This window comes from Mirounga angustirostris, unplaced genomic scaffold (assembly GCF_029215605.1).
Source record: "Mirounga angustirostris isolate CCGP_5_RB_7025 unplaced genomic scaffold, mMirAng1.0.hap1 SCAF_4, whole genome shotgun sequence".
NCBI lineage: Eukaryota > Metazoa > Chordata > Mammalia > Carnivora > Phocidae > Mirounga > Mirounga angustirostris.
Window position 1 is genome coordinate 28,547,819 of NW_026991712.1, and position 16,415 is coordinate 28,564,233.

Consider the following 16,415-nt stretch of genomic DNA (forward strand, 5'->3'; position numbering starts at 1 on the left):
TACAGCTTAATAAGAGTGGAAACCATACATATATAGAGATACACAAAATACAAAGGTTCACATCCTGCACATCACTTGGTATCTCAATACACGAAATGCACAATTCAGATAATGGGTAGCATTTCACTAATTCTATCTATGCCTACCCATATTTCTTCTTTACTTTTACTAATAGTCTTCTAAGACTGGTAATTCTTAATTAAAACAAAAACAAACTATAAATTTCAAAGCTAAAAGTCAGTTTGTTACCATGAAGTGTTTATCAAATGTATTTAACTCACTTCACAACTTCTTTTGGGACCATATTACACCCAACTTAACACAGGAATTCAGTTTACATACCAAGAGAGGTTAAAAAAAAAAATCCCAAAATTGATCTTTATTCTTTTCATTAAAAAAATCTTTCTTTCTAATCATACAAACAATTTCTAACCAGTCTTTACTTCTTTTTTTTTTTAATTTTTTTAAAGGTTTTTTTTGTTTTGTTTTGTTTGACAGAGAGAGAGACAGCGAGAAAGGGAACACAAGCAGGGGGAGTAGGAGAGGGAGAAGCAGGCCTCCCGCCGAGCAGGGAGCCCCATGCGGGGGCTCGACCCCAGGACCCCGGGACCACAACCCGAGCCAAAGGCAGATGCCTAACGACTGAGCCACCCAGGCGCCCTTGATCAAACAAAAATAAAAAAGCCAACAAAAAAACAAAATCCCACATCATGAAAGTCATGACCAAAATAGACTTCAATACTTGTCAACTACTGGGGAAAAGCAGTAAAATTTATTGTACTAAAGGAGAGGTTATCCTTTATGAACCCCAAATTTAGAGAAATCATGTAGCATTCCCATAACTAAAAATAAATAAATACAAATAAGGGAAGAGAATACATTTATTATTAAAAATTTGAATCTAATTCTATTTAATTGGAAGTTTATTGGCAGAAGTTCTAATAAACATGATAACTGAAAATGTGGCTTGGGATTATAAAAAGCAGATTTTTACCAAAGTTAAATTTCAACTAGATTCTACAATCACATTTAGTCTAGGAGCTTAGGCTAAGGACTTAGGGTGATCTCACTGTACAGGCTGTGATTTTACTCTGAAATATCATTTTAATTCAAACATATCAGCAGTAGTTAGCCTGTAGAGGATCTAGGACACTAAAAAAACCCCACAGAATGTTAATTTTGGGCAACAACCTTTATGAAAGTGAAAATCTTTAAAAATTCTAAAGCCATAGAAAATCAGTCTGAAAGTATTTTGATCATGGAGAAAAAATTAATAGGATTTAAACTATCAAACCTATTTTTTCCCTGTGAACACAGCATGTATCTATTTCCTTGAAACTCTTTTAGAGGCAGTCAACACCCCAAAATAAAAATATTATTCCTATCTCAGCTTAAAATTTAATAAATCAGTATTATCTTAGCCAACAACACAGTAAACTGCATTATGTCAGATATATAAAATTGATACAGAAATCATCTGAAAGCTTTGAAATATTAGAACCGAAGGCTTTCTGTGTTTGTAAATTAATGGCTTTTGTGTCGGGAGGGACTAAGGTACTTAAAACACTGTAACATCTTAAAATCTACAACAAAAGGAAAAAATTACTAATACTAGTTTTTAAAATTCACAAGTTAAAATAATGCAAAACAAATTTGTCATTTTTGCTGATTTTCAATGTTTATACATGCAGTATAAATTACAAATATGTATACCATTACAATACCATCTAAAAGAAAACGATGTATAAAATCTTTATGATAAATAAAATTATTGCATTTAATGTCATTTTCTTGAAAACCAAAGTCATCAAATTCCTTAACGTCATATTAAACATAAACATTACCAGTTCAAACTAGAAGAAATGTATGCCAATACCAGCTTCTGACAACAAAAATAAAGAGGTTAAAAGCCCTGCAGTTTGTCTGAGTTAGGTCAGATAATCATGGAAACAAGGGAATATTTAAAATTATTTATTTTATCATTATGCACAATGAAGGAAAGCATTATAGAGAGCAGAGTTCTTTCCCACCATAAAATTATTTACACCCATTTATTTAGCTAGAAACACTAGCTAGAAGAGGTACTGGTATATTCCATTTGTAATAATTTTTTACAGCAAACAACTGTCTTACACTTGGAGCATGTTGAAAAAAAATATTGCCTCGTAGGTCTTTTTTTTTTTTTTTTTTTGAGTCTCAATCACTAAGAGCTCAAGGTACTTTGAGAGAATCCTGGTCTCCTAGATGGTCTGATGAATGCACTAAAATCAAGCAATGTGTTTGTATTCTGAAAATATTCTTAAATCCATATAAATGTTGCTTGAGTTGTGGAGCTCATATCTCTCTTACTGGCACTATGACATGTGAAGGACATCCATTATGAAAGCTTCACGCCAATTTTGTTCTGTTCCTTTTTCATTAGCCGCTGTGCCTCCTTCTCCATTTTCTTCCTTTGTTGTTCTGCTGCTCTCTTTTCTCTGTCTGCTATCTTCTGCTGCCTGAAAAGAAACATATTCCTATTTTTACTTTTAGAAAATACCACACAGGTAAAATGGCGAATGAATTCCAGAAAGAAATAGCGGTGCCTTTTTATCAACATCAAATGTTAAGTTTGAAAAATCTTTCTTCTCACTGTTTTGAAAATTTCAAAGATTTTCAAAAACAGTATTTCTTTTAATCCTTAGAACACGACTTGCAAAATAAAAGAGTACTGTCTCTATGTTACCAATAAGTAAAATGAGGCACAAAGGCTAAGTGACTTACCCAAAGTCATAAGATTAAGTACAAGGAGACAAACCCACATCTTCTAATCCCTCTTCTTCAGATTATTTTCACTAAAACACTTCTTCCACTGGACCACACCTTCTTTTTGATACCATTCTGAAAAGCCTGATGTTGAGGACTAAATCTCCTGTTCTTATAATAGTTAGAAACACTCTGCTGAAGGAAGTCAAGAACACAGATGTGCAGAACACAATGCACAAAGAAAATAGAAATGAAACACAAGCCTTCCAACTGGAAGCCAGAAATCTATTTAAGGATTAGCATTTGGCCAGCTCTACTGAGGAAGGGGCAGAACAGTGGGTACCTGCTGATTATACATTATGAGATACTTCCCTCCTCCCTGGCCCCTCCTTGACTCCACTGAGCTAGAACCACTGGCCTCTCTTTTGTTACTGATTGACTTGTGTGGAGAGTGGGAGTAGCAGGGGGTGACGAAATAGGACAAAGAAAAGAAGCTGGTCCTGGATCTAAGGTTTAAGGCATGAGAAAATAGTGAAGAAGCATGCAAGGTTGAGGGAGGAAGCTGTAGGTCACAGTTATGCGTGGGATGGGCAACAGGAGGTTATAAAACAGAAAAATCCAGTGTGGATTACCTATGTTTGGGACAGCTCAAAGGGGACTCTGGCGAGTGAAACATATATACCATTCTCATCATATTTATAAGTGGGAGTGAGCAGAGTTGTGTATGACCAAAATTCGAGAAAGTAGACTTATTTTAGGCAATATTTTGACCTTCACCATCAATTAACTAAAGTTTCAGAAGAATAGTTTAACAGAAATCTACTTTTCACCAGCTCTGATCACTTCCTAGCAAAACTGATAATCTGCCCCCTAAAAAAGTCAAAATGCCCGTGGCAAAAAGGGAGCTAGAAAAGAATTATAAAGAGCTGGCTAGCTTACAAACAAGCAAGATCATCAAGCTTTCACCGGATTATTAGTTAAAGTATAAACATCAACAGTTAACGTTCCTGGAAAATGAGGCAATTTAGAGATGACTGCAGACAAAATCTGTTTTCCCTCTCCAGATACACACCTGGAATTACTGAAGTACCAGAATCTCCTTAACTTTACTGATTCCGGTACTGGCAGTATTAAAGTGGCAGTGGAAAACAGACTGAGAGGACACACAGTGTGACCACACTTCAAAACTTCGCGGTGTTCTTCCGGGGGCAGTAACAGCGCAGGAGTCCTCCAAGTGTCTTTGACTCTAACTTATGCAAATGGTAGCAGGAAGCATGCATATTACCAACTGATAGGTTCCCTCTCCTAAGCTGTCATATAACATAAAACACTAGGTTTAGGGTTTTGTTTTTTTCTTGTTTTGTTCAGAGTGCAAGAGGATAGAGCGTGGAAAAAAGGTACAGTGGGTATTAAGATACTTGGGAACTCATCAACTCTATAGTGCTGTCATTAAGATTACTGAATTCAGAATGAACAGACCCCTCTCCTTTATCCTGTGGTTAATGACACTAAAAATCACAAACCCCTGAAAATGTTCTAAAACACTTGGACTTCTATATCTATGATGTATCCAAAAAAGAGTAAAAGAAATAGATAACTTATCTTTTTTTTGATGATCCATGCAAAATAAATGTTGCCGTTTACAATTTTAAAAAGTCCTTTTACAGTGAATAATGATTAGATAAAAACTAAATATTTAAAACTCTCACAACTTTACTGACTTTTAAAAAGTGACGCATCCCTGTTTAAAAAAAAAAGCTGAAGGGGCGCCTGGGTGGCTCAGTTGGTTAAACGACTGCCTTCAGCTCAGGTCATGATCCTGGAGTCCCGGGATCGAGTCCCGCATCGGGCTCCCTGCTCAGCGGGAAGCCTGCTTCTCCCTCTGCTTGTGCTCTCTCTCTCTGACAAATAAGTAAATAAAATCTTAAAAAAAAAAAAAGCTGAAAATAGGAAGGACCAGACCAAAAAAAAAAAAGTCAGCCATAACTCAACTGCACCCTCTGCTGGCTGTTCAAGATAACTGTAGTTAGTTGATGAAGACCGGAAGGGAAAACACAAAAATGAAATCAGTTGTTTTGTTATTTATTTTCTATCCCTATTATAAAAACAATCTTTTAAAATAAAAAACTTACATCACTGTGTTTTACTATATCATCTTTAAAAATAAAAAATGATTTAGATACATTTAAATATATGAGCTTTTCACCAGTGATGATGGTCACAAACTTTTTTAGGGTAAATATTGTTTACTCTTTGACCTAATGCAGCAGTAGCAAGAATTAAGTTTACTGCTCACAGAAACAAAGAAATAAGAACATAACACCAAAAAAACAAACTTGAAGACCTCAGGAATAATATTTTCTTCTCTGTAGAATGGATAGTACCCGACATAATTATTTACCTCGTAGGGCTTTTGAGTACATCAACTAAGCCATATATACAAATGTAGAGTGCTATATAAGTTATTTCCATCCGAATGTGCAGTGCTGGGCACTATTCTAGACCACGGGGAAACAAAAATAAAGGTATAATTTCTGACCTAAAGGAATATATAATGGTGGCTCACGTTTCAAGAGATAACTATGTTTTACAGGGAATGGAATACAAAGCAAATAGTATAATATGATGTATATATATAGAAGACCTAATTTGCCATTAATAACATTATTACTCTTTTGTTCCTATAATGCTTTAAATTCTAGGTTTCTGTGAGGTTTTAATCATATAAAATAGTATATGCAGTCTGAAATTTATACCTAAGCTCAAGTGAGAAAGAATGAAGAAAAATACAACTTTTGGCAGAATCAGCTTTCTTGACCTCAAATGCAACATGAACAAATTGAGTTCTTCTACTCAAGCTGTAACGTAAGTATAACTAAAATACCTCAGAACTTCTTCTGCTTGCCAGGCCGCATCTTCTTCTTCTTCCCACGCGTTGGTATTTTCCTGCCAGGTATCTAAGTCACCTAATTCAGGCTACAACAAAGTGCAAAACAAAATTATGATAGTAAAGAGCTCCTCTTTCTCCACTTAGCAGTCAAGAAGAGTATCTGTTATAACATGACTCAGACCTTGTCACTCCCCTGTGCCTTCTTCACATATAAGGCCCAGATGACCAGGCCCTTGGTCTGCCTGGAACGGAGCTGTTTCTTGTGATGCATGACTTTCAGTACTCAACGGTCCTGGGCAGGTCCAGCTTTCTTCTATTTTATGTTTTATACTGATTCTTTTTTTTTTTTCCTGCCTACTTTAAGTTGGAATGGACAAGAATAGAACATTTCTTCTTTCTGTTTCTCTCTTTTTAGTGAAAGGACAGGGTGGGGGTGGGGGCAAGAGAAGAGACTAACTGGAGACGGAATTAGAGATGCCTAACTACTCTGTGCTGAGATGAACCAGAGGACCTGAAGTTTCCAAATTGGCACAGCCATTTCCATTTAAGCATAAGTAATTTATAGATTTTTTAGTGGTTCTTACTAGGTGGGTCCAAGGCAAAAACAACAAATCAGGCAAAATTTACTCTTTACCAGAGTACTTCCATATTGTGCTTTTTTTTTTGCCTGTCCTACTTACCTGATCCCAGTAGGCTGGCCTTCCACTATTTCTTTCATTATCCCCAGGCTGGACCTCTGAAAGTTCACTTTTTCTTCCACAAACCAATAAAAATGCTTATTCTGGAATGTTTAGTTAGGTGCAGAAGTGACTATGAGCATAAAATAACTTGCACCAATCTATGAATAGATTTATTACACTTTCTTTTGAGCACTTACACTTAAAACTGAAATTAAATGTGCGGTTTTTCTCCTCCTAACCATAAACATAATACCATCCTGTTAAAACTTTTTAGTGTATTTCTGGTTATCTGTTTAATATAAGTCTCTAAAAGTAGAATACCTAAATCAAATGAATTTTTTTTTTCAAGCCACTGAACCAAAATACAAATGACCCTCTTGAAAAACTATCCCAACTTATCCTACTGACAGCAACAGGTGGAAGTCTTGTTCCCCTGTACCTTTGTCAATTATGGTAATAGCCTTCTTTCATTTTGATAATTGGTTAAGATTTGATAATGGTGTCTTGTTATTTTACTTTCGATTTCTTTGAGAACTAATAAGATCAAACTTTTCTTCATGTTATCAGGCTATGTCTATTTCTTATTTGTAAATGTATCCATTTTTCCACTGAGGTGTTTGATTTTCTGTATATAAAACATTTAGACATAAAAAAAGTGAAATAAAACCACAAAAAGAGAGTGATATCTGATCCTTTAGTAGAGATGGCCTTCCAAGTTAAAAAGTTTTAAAGGATAAGATGGATAGAATTGCTACATAAAAACTAAACATAGGGCGCCTGGGTGGCTCAGTTGGTTAAGTGTCCAACTCTTAATCTCAGCTCAGGTCTTGATCTCAGGGTTGTGAGTTTAAGCCCCGCACTGGGCTCCATGCGGGGCATGGAGCCTACTTTAAAAAAACAAAACAAAACAAACCTAAACACATCTGCCCATCAAAAACATCCAAACCAAATTATAAAGCCAACAACAAACCAAAAAATTGTAAAAGATGACAGAAAAAAGTTAATATCCTTAGTATAAAAAGCTATCACAACAATACAAATGATTAAACTCCAGAAAAAAAAAAAAAAAAGAATGTGGAATTTAAAAGAAGAACCTAATTGGTAGAATGGGTGGTAAGATATTTTTGGAGTGGAGAACAAAGTGCAGTAGATTACCATTCCCTCCTAAGCAATGCCCACTTATTTCGTCTGCTGGGAGGAAAATATGTGGAAATAGCATTGGAGACATTCTCCATCTACCCTATTTACTCTTTCCAACTCTGCGAGGAGTTATATATTTACAACGTCATAATGAGCTATATTAGTGTTATAAAAACTTATAATTACAAGTAAGTGGCAAACATTTGCTAATTCACTGGATAAGTCTGAACCACTTTACAAATATGGATCAAACACGTGAATAAAGTATAAAATTTAGAAATATAAAATAAAAAATTAAACATGCTGTGCTACTTTAGAGAAATATCTATGGTGCTATTGTGTTCTCATAGCATGATGTAAATGCATAGGAGTTGGGGCACCTGGGTGGCTCAGTTGGTTAAGCATCTGCCTTTGGCTCAGGTCATCTCAGGGTCCTGGGATTGAGCCCCACAGTGGACTCCCTGCTCAGCAGAGAGTCTGCTTTTCCCTCTCTCCACTCATGTTCTTTCTGTCTCTCTTAAATAAATAAATCTTTAAAAAAATAAAAATAAAAAAGTAAACACATAGGAGTTACCAAAATTTGCATTATTTATAATAGTGCAATCATTTATTTAATACTGCACCTTCCGTACTAGAATGCATTCTTTTGAAGGAAGGACTCTTACTTTCCACTATAGTACTAGCACCAAGCACCCTGTCTCGCATTAGTAGGAATAATTTCTGACCCATGAATTAAAAATATACATAAACATGGGTCCCCTAGAGAGATGGGGCCTCCGAAGCACCCATGCAGTTTCAACAAACAAATAAGATAGGCACATGTGGTGGTTTAAAACTATGTCTGCAAATTCTTTGGCACTCTTCCTTCAGAGGTAGAGCTTAATTCCTCTCCCCTTGCATGTGCGCTAGATTTAGGGACTAACATCCAATGAATAAAATAATGTGGAGGTGACAGTGACTTAAGACTAAGTCATAAACAAGCATTGTGGTTTCACCTCTGCCTGCCTTCTCTTTCTCGGGGATTGCTTGTTCTGGGACTGTCAACGGTTATGTTGTATGGAAACTCAAGCAGCCCTATGGAGAGGTCCATGGCAAGGAACTGAGGTTTCATGCAACCAACCAGCATTAATTTGCCAGGCATGTAAAGTGAGCCCCTTTGAAATGAATCCTCCAATTCCAGTCAAGCCTTCAGATGACTACAACCCCAGCTAATGATTTGCCTGGAAACTCATTAGAAACCCCGAGCCAGAACTACCCAGTTGAGGCACTCCTGGATTCCCAATCCATAGAAACTATATGAGATAAAGAAGGTTCACTGTTTTAAGCCACTAAATGTGGGGTTGTTATATAATAATAACATAATAAATTGGTCAATAATTACTAATCAATAATTAGTCAATCAAAACATGCTTAAGCTTAGATCTGGGGAGAAGTCTGGACTTTTTTTTTTTTTAAAGTTATGGAGAGTTCTTTGATGATAATGATGACTACCTAGAGCGTCAGACTGTAAGTTTTTTTTTTAAAGATTTTATTTATTTATTTATTTATTTGAGAGAGAGAGAGAGCAAGAACAGTGCGGAGAAGCAGATTCCCCGCCAAGCAGGGAGCCCGATGCGGGGCTCCATCCCAGGACCCTGAGATCATGACCTGAGCCAAAGGCAGACACTCAACCAACTGAGCCACCCACGCACCCCTGGACATTGGTGTTTTTAAGACAATTCTCAGATACTTCCAAGGTTGAGAACCACAGTTATATACTTTCCTCACTACTTTTTGTCCTTCAAAGTGATGCATTTAAGTCAAACCTACTACAAGTCAAATTATACTTTAAATGTAAATATACTCTACTAGGGAAACAATTCATGACTCGCTTAAAAATAACCTGCTTCTAAGTTTAAATTTCAGTGGTAATCTCTTTAAAGGTCACATTTTAAAAAATTTTTTTAGAGAGGGAAAGTGAGAAAGCACGCATGTGCGCACACACGTGGAAAGGGGAGGGGCAGAGGGAGAGAGAGAATCTTCAGCAGGCTCTGTGCTGGGCACAGAGCCCAAGGCAAGTCTCAGTCTCACAACCCTGAGATCATAGCCTGAGCCGAAATCAAGAGTCGGACACTCAACCAACTGAGCCACCCAGGCGCCCCTAAAGGTCACATTTTGTAAGTAACATATTGTATTTGTCTTTTATGTGTCCAGTGGGACTCTGATCTTAGTAGCTGATGTAACTTACAATCTCATAAAAGGAAAAGACTGCAAAACTCCAGATTAATGTCTCTCATCTGCTAAGCCTGTTTTGAAGCACAGAAATACAAGTATTATGTTCAATTCAGTTTGATTTTTTTCAAGAAAACAAAAACCCTTGCCTACATATTATTAACATACTTACAGATTGATGAATAAAAGGCATATCCTGTGTAGCAGCTAATCTACTAGAGAAACCCGTGCTACCATCTGGGATGCCAAAATTTAATGGTTCTCTCTTCTTAATAATGATCTGAAAGATTAATTGAAACAGAATTATAGGAATATTTTACCCATCTTATAAAACAAACAAGCTAATTGAGTGACCAAAGTATTCTGTAATTATTTCAAATATGCCCTACCTTTCTTCTTTTAAAATTTATAATGTAAAGGTTTAAGTCTGTAAAGACTATCAAAATTCCTAGGCAATTGTCACACAAATCACTTACATACTAAGAAAAATTCCACTTTACTTTTTCTAAAAAAACAAACTTTCCTCTTCTCTCTCTAGACCCACAAAATATAAGTTGGCACTTTTAGTCACTGTATTAAATAAGAACACATGTCACATTCTACTAAAGTATAACCATCTCTCTTCATACGGTTATCTATGAATGCATTAGCTCTTTCAAGGCAGGAGTGTTAGCTTTGTACCTTAAAAACATTTTCAGTCTAACTAATTTATTAAGGTACTATTGAAATATTCTAGGTTCCTCTTAAGAGCAGCAATATACTTCCAAAATATAAGGTATTCATCTACTAAGACACGCAAACTCCTTGAGTTTGAGTTCAGCACTGAGACATTTGGACAACTTAACAAAAACAAAACTGATTACAGAATGTAAATGTTATCAGCCTTGAAATTGTAAAAATAAATTTATAGCTGAAACTGGTTGGGAGGTAGAAGAGGGTGAGAAGCCCTATTAGGAAAGGGTGGGATAAATAATGTCCTCATTTTATAAAGTGTGTTTTTAAGAAATATTTTCTATGCATGACTGAACAAGAAATAGAACTCTAAGCATTTTTTGTTTTGTTTTGTTTTGTTTTAATAGCAGAGTGACTAGTGAGGTAGACTGGAATAACAGCATCATATTTGGAAGAGGGGGAAGAGCAGTGAGGGTAGTATGAAATAAACCCTCATCTACCATAGTATGAAGTCAATGGACAATGTCTGTGATTAGTAAATCAAGGCACAGCAACATAAGCATATTATATATAGATATGATTTGAAAAAAATAACAACACTATAAGCCCAAACAGGAAAAGTTATCAGTGGTTGCTTCTGAGAAGTCGAATTGGCTATGGGGAATGATGGGGCAGAAGTCTGTTGCTTTTCACTATAAGCTCTTCTATATTCTTTGATTTAAATTTTTTTTTTAAAAGTACATTTTTGATAAAAAGAAAGGAAAATATTTAGCTACTGTTCTTTTCCCAATAATTCCCTCCACCTTTAAGTGATCTTCCATATCCAACTCAAAAGGGACTAAGTAAAGTGTGGACGATTAACATAAGCCCACAACAATTATTCTGAGAGTCCTACATCAGTTTTATAATGGTTATAAACAATGGAAACTACACCTATCAGTCTGTAGTCATCACTAAACTGTGAACTCTTTTAAGGTCAGAACTTTATCTTAATCAGCTTAGTCTCTCTAGCAGAGACTGCAGTCTAGAATCTGGTCTACGGTTGGATTTCAGTAAATGCAAATATAACTTTAAAAGACTTGGGGATGCAACTTACTAGATCTATGTCTAGGTCACTTGAATATATAAGCTTGTTTAATATGTTAGAAAAGACAACAAATTGATCATTAGAAATAGGCTTTCTGGTTAATTATACTGTCTGATTCAAACATAGGAATCTGAAAAACAGTTTATTTAACCTCCCAAACCACTCTTTTACATACTTTCTGAGTTTTCCTTATAGTTGGTGTCATGTCCTTAAAATAGTCAGGTTCCAGTTGTTCCAAGGCATTTTGTTGTGTTGCTACATTCCCATTGCCTCCTTCAATCTTTACACTTGTGGGGGCGTCTTCGTCCCAGGAAGTCCATTCTTCAACATCCGTCTTCATTGAATCCATCAACAGTGTCAGCCACAAAGGGGTAACTTAACATCTCATTCATCATTTATTAGAAAAACAGGCTTTCTAAAACATTGGTTTTCAAACTTTTTGACCAACAGGAAAATAAAAATTTTATAAAACATACCAAAACTAGATCAAAAGTTTAAAAAAACACTTACTTTTATTAGAAGTTAGACAATTGGTTCTATCCATTAAAAAGCAAAAAACAAAACAAAAGCAAATGCTTTAAAACCTGAACTGACATTTAGAACTACAGTCCACAGAAAGAATATTGAAACTTGCATCCTAAGCCTAACCGGGTTGAATCCCTGATTGAAAAAAAAAAAAAAAAAATTCTTCATAGGATTTATATAAGACAGAGTCTCAAATATAATATTCAAAATGTCCATGAAACAACCCCAAATTATTCAGTGAACAATCAGTAAATTTCAACTTGCATGGAATGATAACACAAATGTTATAATTATCTAAGACTTTAAGATAGTTATAAAAATACTTCAACAAGCAAAAGTAAACACTCTTGAAATCTATGGAAAAATAAAATAGAAAACTTCAGCAAAGTAACAGAAAATACTATGAAGAACCAAATAAAAATTTTAGAATTAAAAAATATAACAACAACAAAAGCCTGACCTGACTACCAAATTAATTTCCTGATATACTAATTAATGGTCTGTAGTCCAGTTTGAAAACCATGGTTCCGGAGCACTTATTCAAACTTAAACAAAAATTACCTGTTTAGGAACTGATGAATAATCAACTGTAGTTGGCAAAGTTATCTGGTCTCCGCTTAATTTCCGTCCTCTGCCAGATCTAAAATAAAAATGAAAATAGCTTATTTCAATAATTACCAAAACAAGCCTGAGTAAAACCACTATGGACAGTAAGGTAAAGCTAATAAAAAAGGTCTTTTATGGGGCGCCTGGCGGCTCAGTCATTAAGCGTCTGCCTTCGGCTCAGGTCAAGATCCCAGGGTCCTGGGATTGAGCCCCGCATCGAGCTCCCTGCTCAGTGGGAAGCCTGCTTCTCCCTTTCCCACTCGCCCTGCTTGTGTTCCTTCTCTCGCTGTCAAATAAATAAAAATACCTTTAAAAAAAAAAGGTATTTTTATAATTTTACAATTATTTATTTTAACAATTAAGAGTTGCTCATTAAAATATGAAAAGAAAAGGCATGCATCAAATATCTTTTAAATGTGTTTAAAATCTTGGACAGGACAACAAAACTGCTTTTTGGCTTAGGACTCAGAATTATAGATAAACTCAGGAGGCATATAAAGACATAAACAAAAACAAAAATGCAAAGTAATTTCAAACCATATTCCTTCAAACCATGCTCTGTTGGTGAAGTTCTAGGACACCTATCCCTTTTTTCGTGTGTGTGTGTGGTTTTTTTTGTTTGTTTGTTTTTGTTTTTTAAGATTATTTGATAGAGAGAGAGAGAACACACCTGTGCACAAGAGCGGGGGAGGAGCAGAGGGGGAGAATCTTCAAGCAGACTCCTCATGGAGCTTGGTCCCACGACCCATGAGGTCATGACCTGAGCCAAACCAAGAGTTGGATGCTCAGCCAACTGAGCCACCCAGGTGCCCCTACCTATGCCGTTTTAACCAGGATGGCTTGGCTTTTGTTTGTTTTACTGATTTGTTTTTTTGGTAAGATTACCTATTATTAAAAGTTTGAAAATCACTGGGTTGAACTAAACTAATTGATAAGGATTAGTAGGAGAAGCACTATATTAAACAAAATAGGTATCATAACTCAATTGCTAAAGCATGGGCTATGGAAACTATGTAAACCATAGTTTTAAATGTTACGTCTATTAATTATGAGTCTAGTTAGAATCAATAAGCCTCTCAGCTTCAATATCCTCATCTGTAAAATGTAGGTATTCAAACCTACTTTTGTAGGGTTGTTATAGGGATTTAACTAAGTAACATATTTAATGCAGCTAGACACTAGACAGTGCCAGGTATATACTAAAAAAAAAAAATGGTAGCTATTATAAATGATTAATCACTTGCTTCATTTCAAATAATCTATACAGCATCTACTTAGAGCAAACTGGTAAAGTTTGTTATTTTTACTACAAGATTAGAAATCATATTTTGTTTAAAGGATAAATAGAAAACACAGTCTACTACTAAATTTATGATGTGGACCTGCTACTTTTAGAACACATGATCTAGGTTCCTTCTGACACATAAGAAAAGCTTATTCTAACAAGTCAGTTTTCTTTAAAAGTGAACATACAATGAATCCTAAATAAATTATTGTGAAATTTATAGTGGCAACAACTGTCCTTAATATTTTTTAAATCAAATGCATTCTTTTACCAAAAGTATTTTAGTTTTAGAAAATACATATGTAAAGAGAAAAACACCCATAATTTATCTTCTGTTAACCTCCAGCCTTCTGGCAATTCATACCCAGTCTTATCCTACTTTACTTTGTGAATTTCTGGCCATTCCTCTTCACGCTCTAATGATCTGAGCACTTAGTTCACTATTTTGCCTACTTCCCAAACCCTGTCCTCTTCCTGGGTAAGTTCTATAGTCACCAGAATTTTCCATTTCTTTCTTGACCTTTCCTCCTCCAGTGATCATCTGCACTCTATTTCATCCACTCATTCCCTTTGCCATACTATGGACCCATTTTTTAAAAAATCCCCAATCACTCTACTTCTAACAATAAATGTCCTTAATCCTCAGAGTTTTAATAGTTATAAATGGCCACTTAGCCAGAGGATATATTTCCTGGCCTCCTTTGAAGCTAGGTGGTCATATGATCCTTAGCATATGTTTAAGCTCTAGACAGTAAGCTTGAGAACTGAAGTGTTGTGTGCAACTTCTAAATCAAGTCTGCCAGAAAAGAGAACTGACAGCCTTCTACTTCCTCTTTTACTATACCCTCCTCTGTGTGTCAGTACTTTTTTTTTTTCCACAGTACTCCTGGCCAAAACAAATACCTAACAGTTCCATTGATTACATAATTAGACCCAAACAATTAATACTTATTTATGTCCTAACTACACAGCAGCCATTTGCAAAAATACTACATATAAAGAAAAACAATATTTTGATTTCATTCTTAAAGAACAACAATCACTAATGGAACATATGTGTGGGGCTACTGGATACTGCACAGCTTCTCAAAACTCGAAATCAGAATGGATACTACCGTACTCATTTTCTGTTCCATATTAATTTTAGGTTCAGTACTTGCTTTAGTTACAACCTAAATCCTAGCTTTGCAAAGACAGGTCACTAAAAATACAAGTAAACAAAAACTTATCTCAAACATTCAAGAATATCTGCAAAAGTAATGCTGCACGATCTAATGTTACAAATGTGAACTACCTTGAGCTAGTAGCTTGTGCAGCGTTTAACAGATGTTGACTATCCCATTCACTGTGTTTTGCTAGAAATTAAAAAAAATCCTGATGATATACCCCTGTGAGTTTAATGTGAAGCCCTGAAGTGCCTCCGCACATAGTTCTAGGGTACAGTATAGAACTACAGAACTATAGCTCTAGGGTATAGCTGTGTGACAAAAATAGAAGGAATTCAAATCTTTGGATGACTTACTGAAGTAGAATGACTTATCTGACTAGGACTAAACAGTCCACATTCCACATTCTGGAATATTATTTAAGAGACCAAAAAAAAAAATCTATTTTGTGTGGGGTTTTTCTGTGCAAGTGTTTTTTTAATACAAAAACATTCATATTATAGTATATAAAGAAATACTTATTCCTAATTCCACCTAACCATCTTAAAACATTCTGGTAATGAAATAATTATGTACATAAAAACTGTCTTATTACAATGAAAATTGACTTGCTTTTTTCTGAAATTCTATAGGAATAAGAATACAATTTTAATTAAAGATGTAAGAATTTGAAAGAATGAAAAGAAGTGAAACTCTACTTTCTAGATCTGAAGTAGAGAAAATATATTTAAAAAAAATACCAGACAGTAACAAATGAATACTATAATCAAGTTTAGCTTAAGTATAGTCTGCCCTGCCTTTTTGTAATTATGAAGGCATCCAAAACCAGCAAGAAGAGAAACAAGTCAATTTGAACCTAAAATTTGTTTACCTGCATATTAATCTCTTTAGGAATGAGAATACTGTAGCGAGGCAGGTGCAAACTTTAAATAACCGAAACTGTGTGATAGCCATGGTGGGAATCAAAACCTGTGGAAAAAGCACAAAAATAAATGCACTTAGCTGATTTCATAAGCTATATTCCCATTCTCAAGTCAGGCTGAAAGGTCCTATTATGAGTTGTGAAAATCAGACATTTTTTTACTTTTCTTCAGAAACCACAAATATAACACAGTAAATTTTATTTTAAGGATTTTATTTATTTATTTGAGAGAACGAGAGCACATGCGAAAAGGGGGCAGGGAGAGGCAGAGGGAGAGAAAGAATCTCAAGCAGACTCTGTGCTAAGCATGGAGCCCAACGCAAGGCTTGATCTTACAACCCTGACATCACAACCTGAGCCAAAATCAAGAGTCAGGAACTCAACCAACTGAGTCACCCAGGCGCCCCATACACAGTAAATTTTAAAATTAAAATGTAAATCATACTGACAATTCAAGAAACAAGATTTTTTTTTTTAAGATTTTTT

General features: G+C 35.2%; 1 protein-coding gene across 1 annotated transcript; it reads right to left on the bottom strand.

The window, feature by feature from the left end:
* Positions 1 to 1,956: 1,956 nt before the first annotated feature.
* On the bottom strand, positions 1,957 to 15,970 carry EBAG9 (estrogen receptor binding site associated antigen 9). Its single transcript, XM_045896034.3, has 6 exons — positions 15,879 to 15,970; positions 12,512 to 12,590; positions 11,601 to 11,759; positions 9,839 to 9,946; positions 5,630 to 5,721; positions 1,957 to 2,498 (listed from the first exon to the last, which is right to left on the bottom strand). The coding sequence occupies exons 1-6, from the start codon at positions 15,959 to 15,961 to the stop codon at positions 2,378 to 2,380; spliced, it is 642 nt and encodes a 213-aa protein (XP_045751990.1). The 5' UTR covers positions 15,962 to 15,970; the 3' UTR covers positions 1,957 to 2,377.
* Between the last annotated feature and the right edge of the window lie 445 nt (positions 15,971 to 16,415).

What these genes read in the sequence shown, in the direction of transcription:
- EBAG9 (XM_045896034.3), bottom strand. Translation starts at nt 15,961, where the DNA reads ATGGCTATCACACAGTTTCGGTTATTTAAAGTTTGCACCTGCCTCGCT. An exon ending in CTAAAGAGATTAATATGCAG is followed by an intron (nt 12,591 to 15,878) that starts GTAAACAAATTT and finishes TTTTTATTTTAG; the next exon opens with ATCTGGCAGAGGACGGAAAT. An exon ending in CAAGCAGAAGAAGTTCTGAG is followed by an intron (nt 2,499 to 5,629) that starts GTATTTTAGTTA and finishes GTTTCTTTTCAG; the next exon opens with GCAGCAGAAGATAGCAGACA.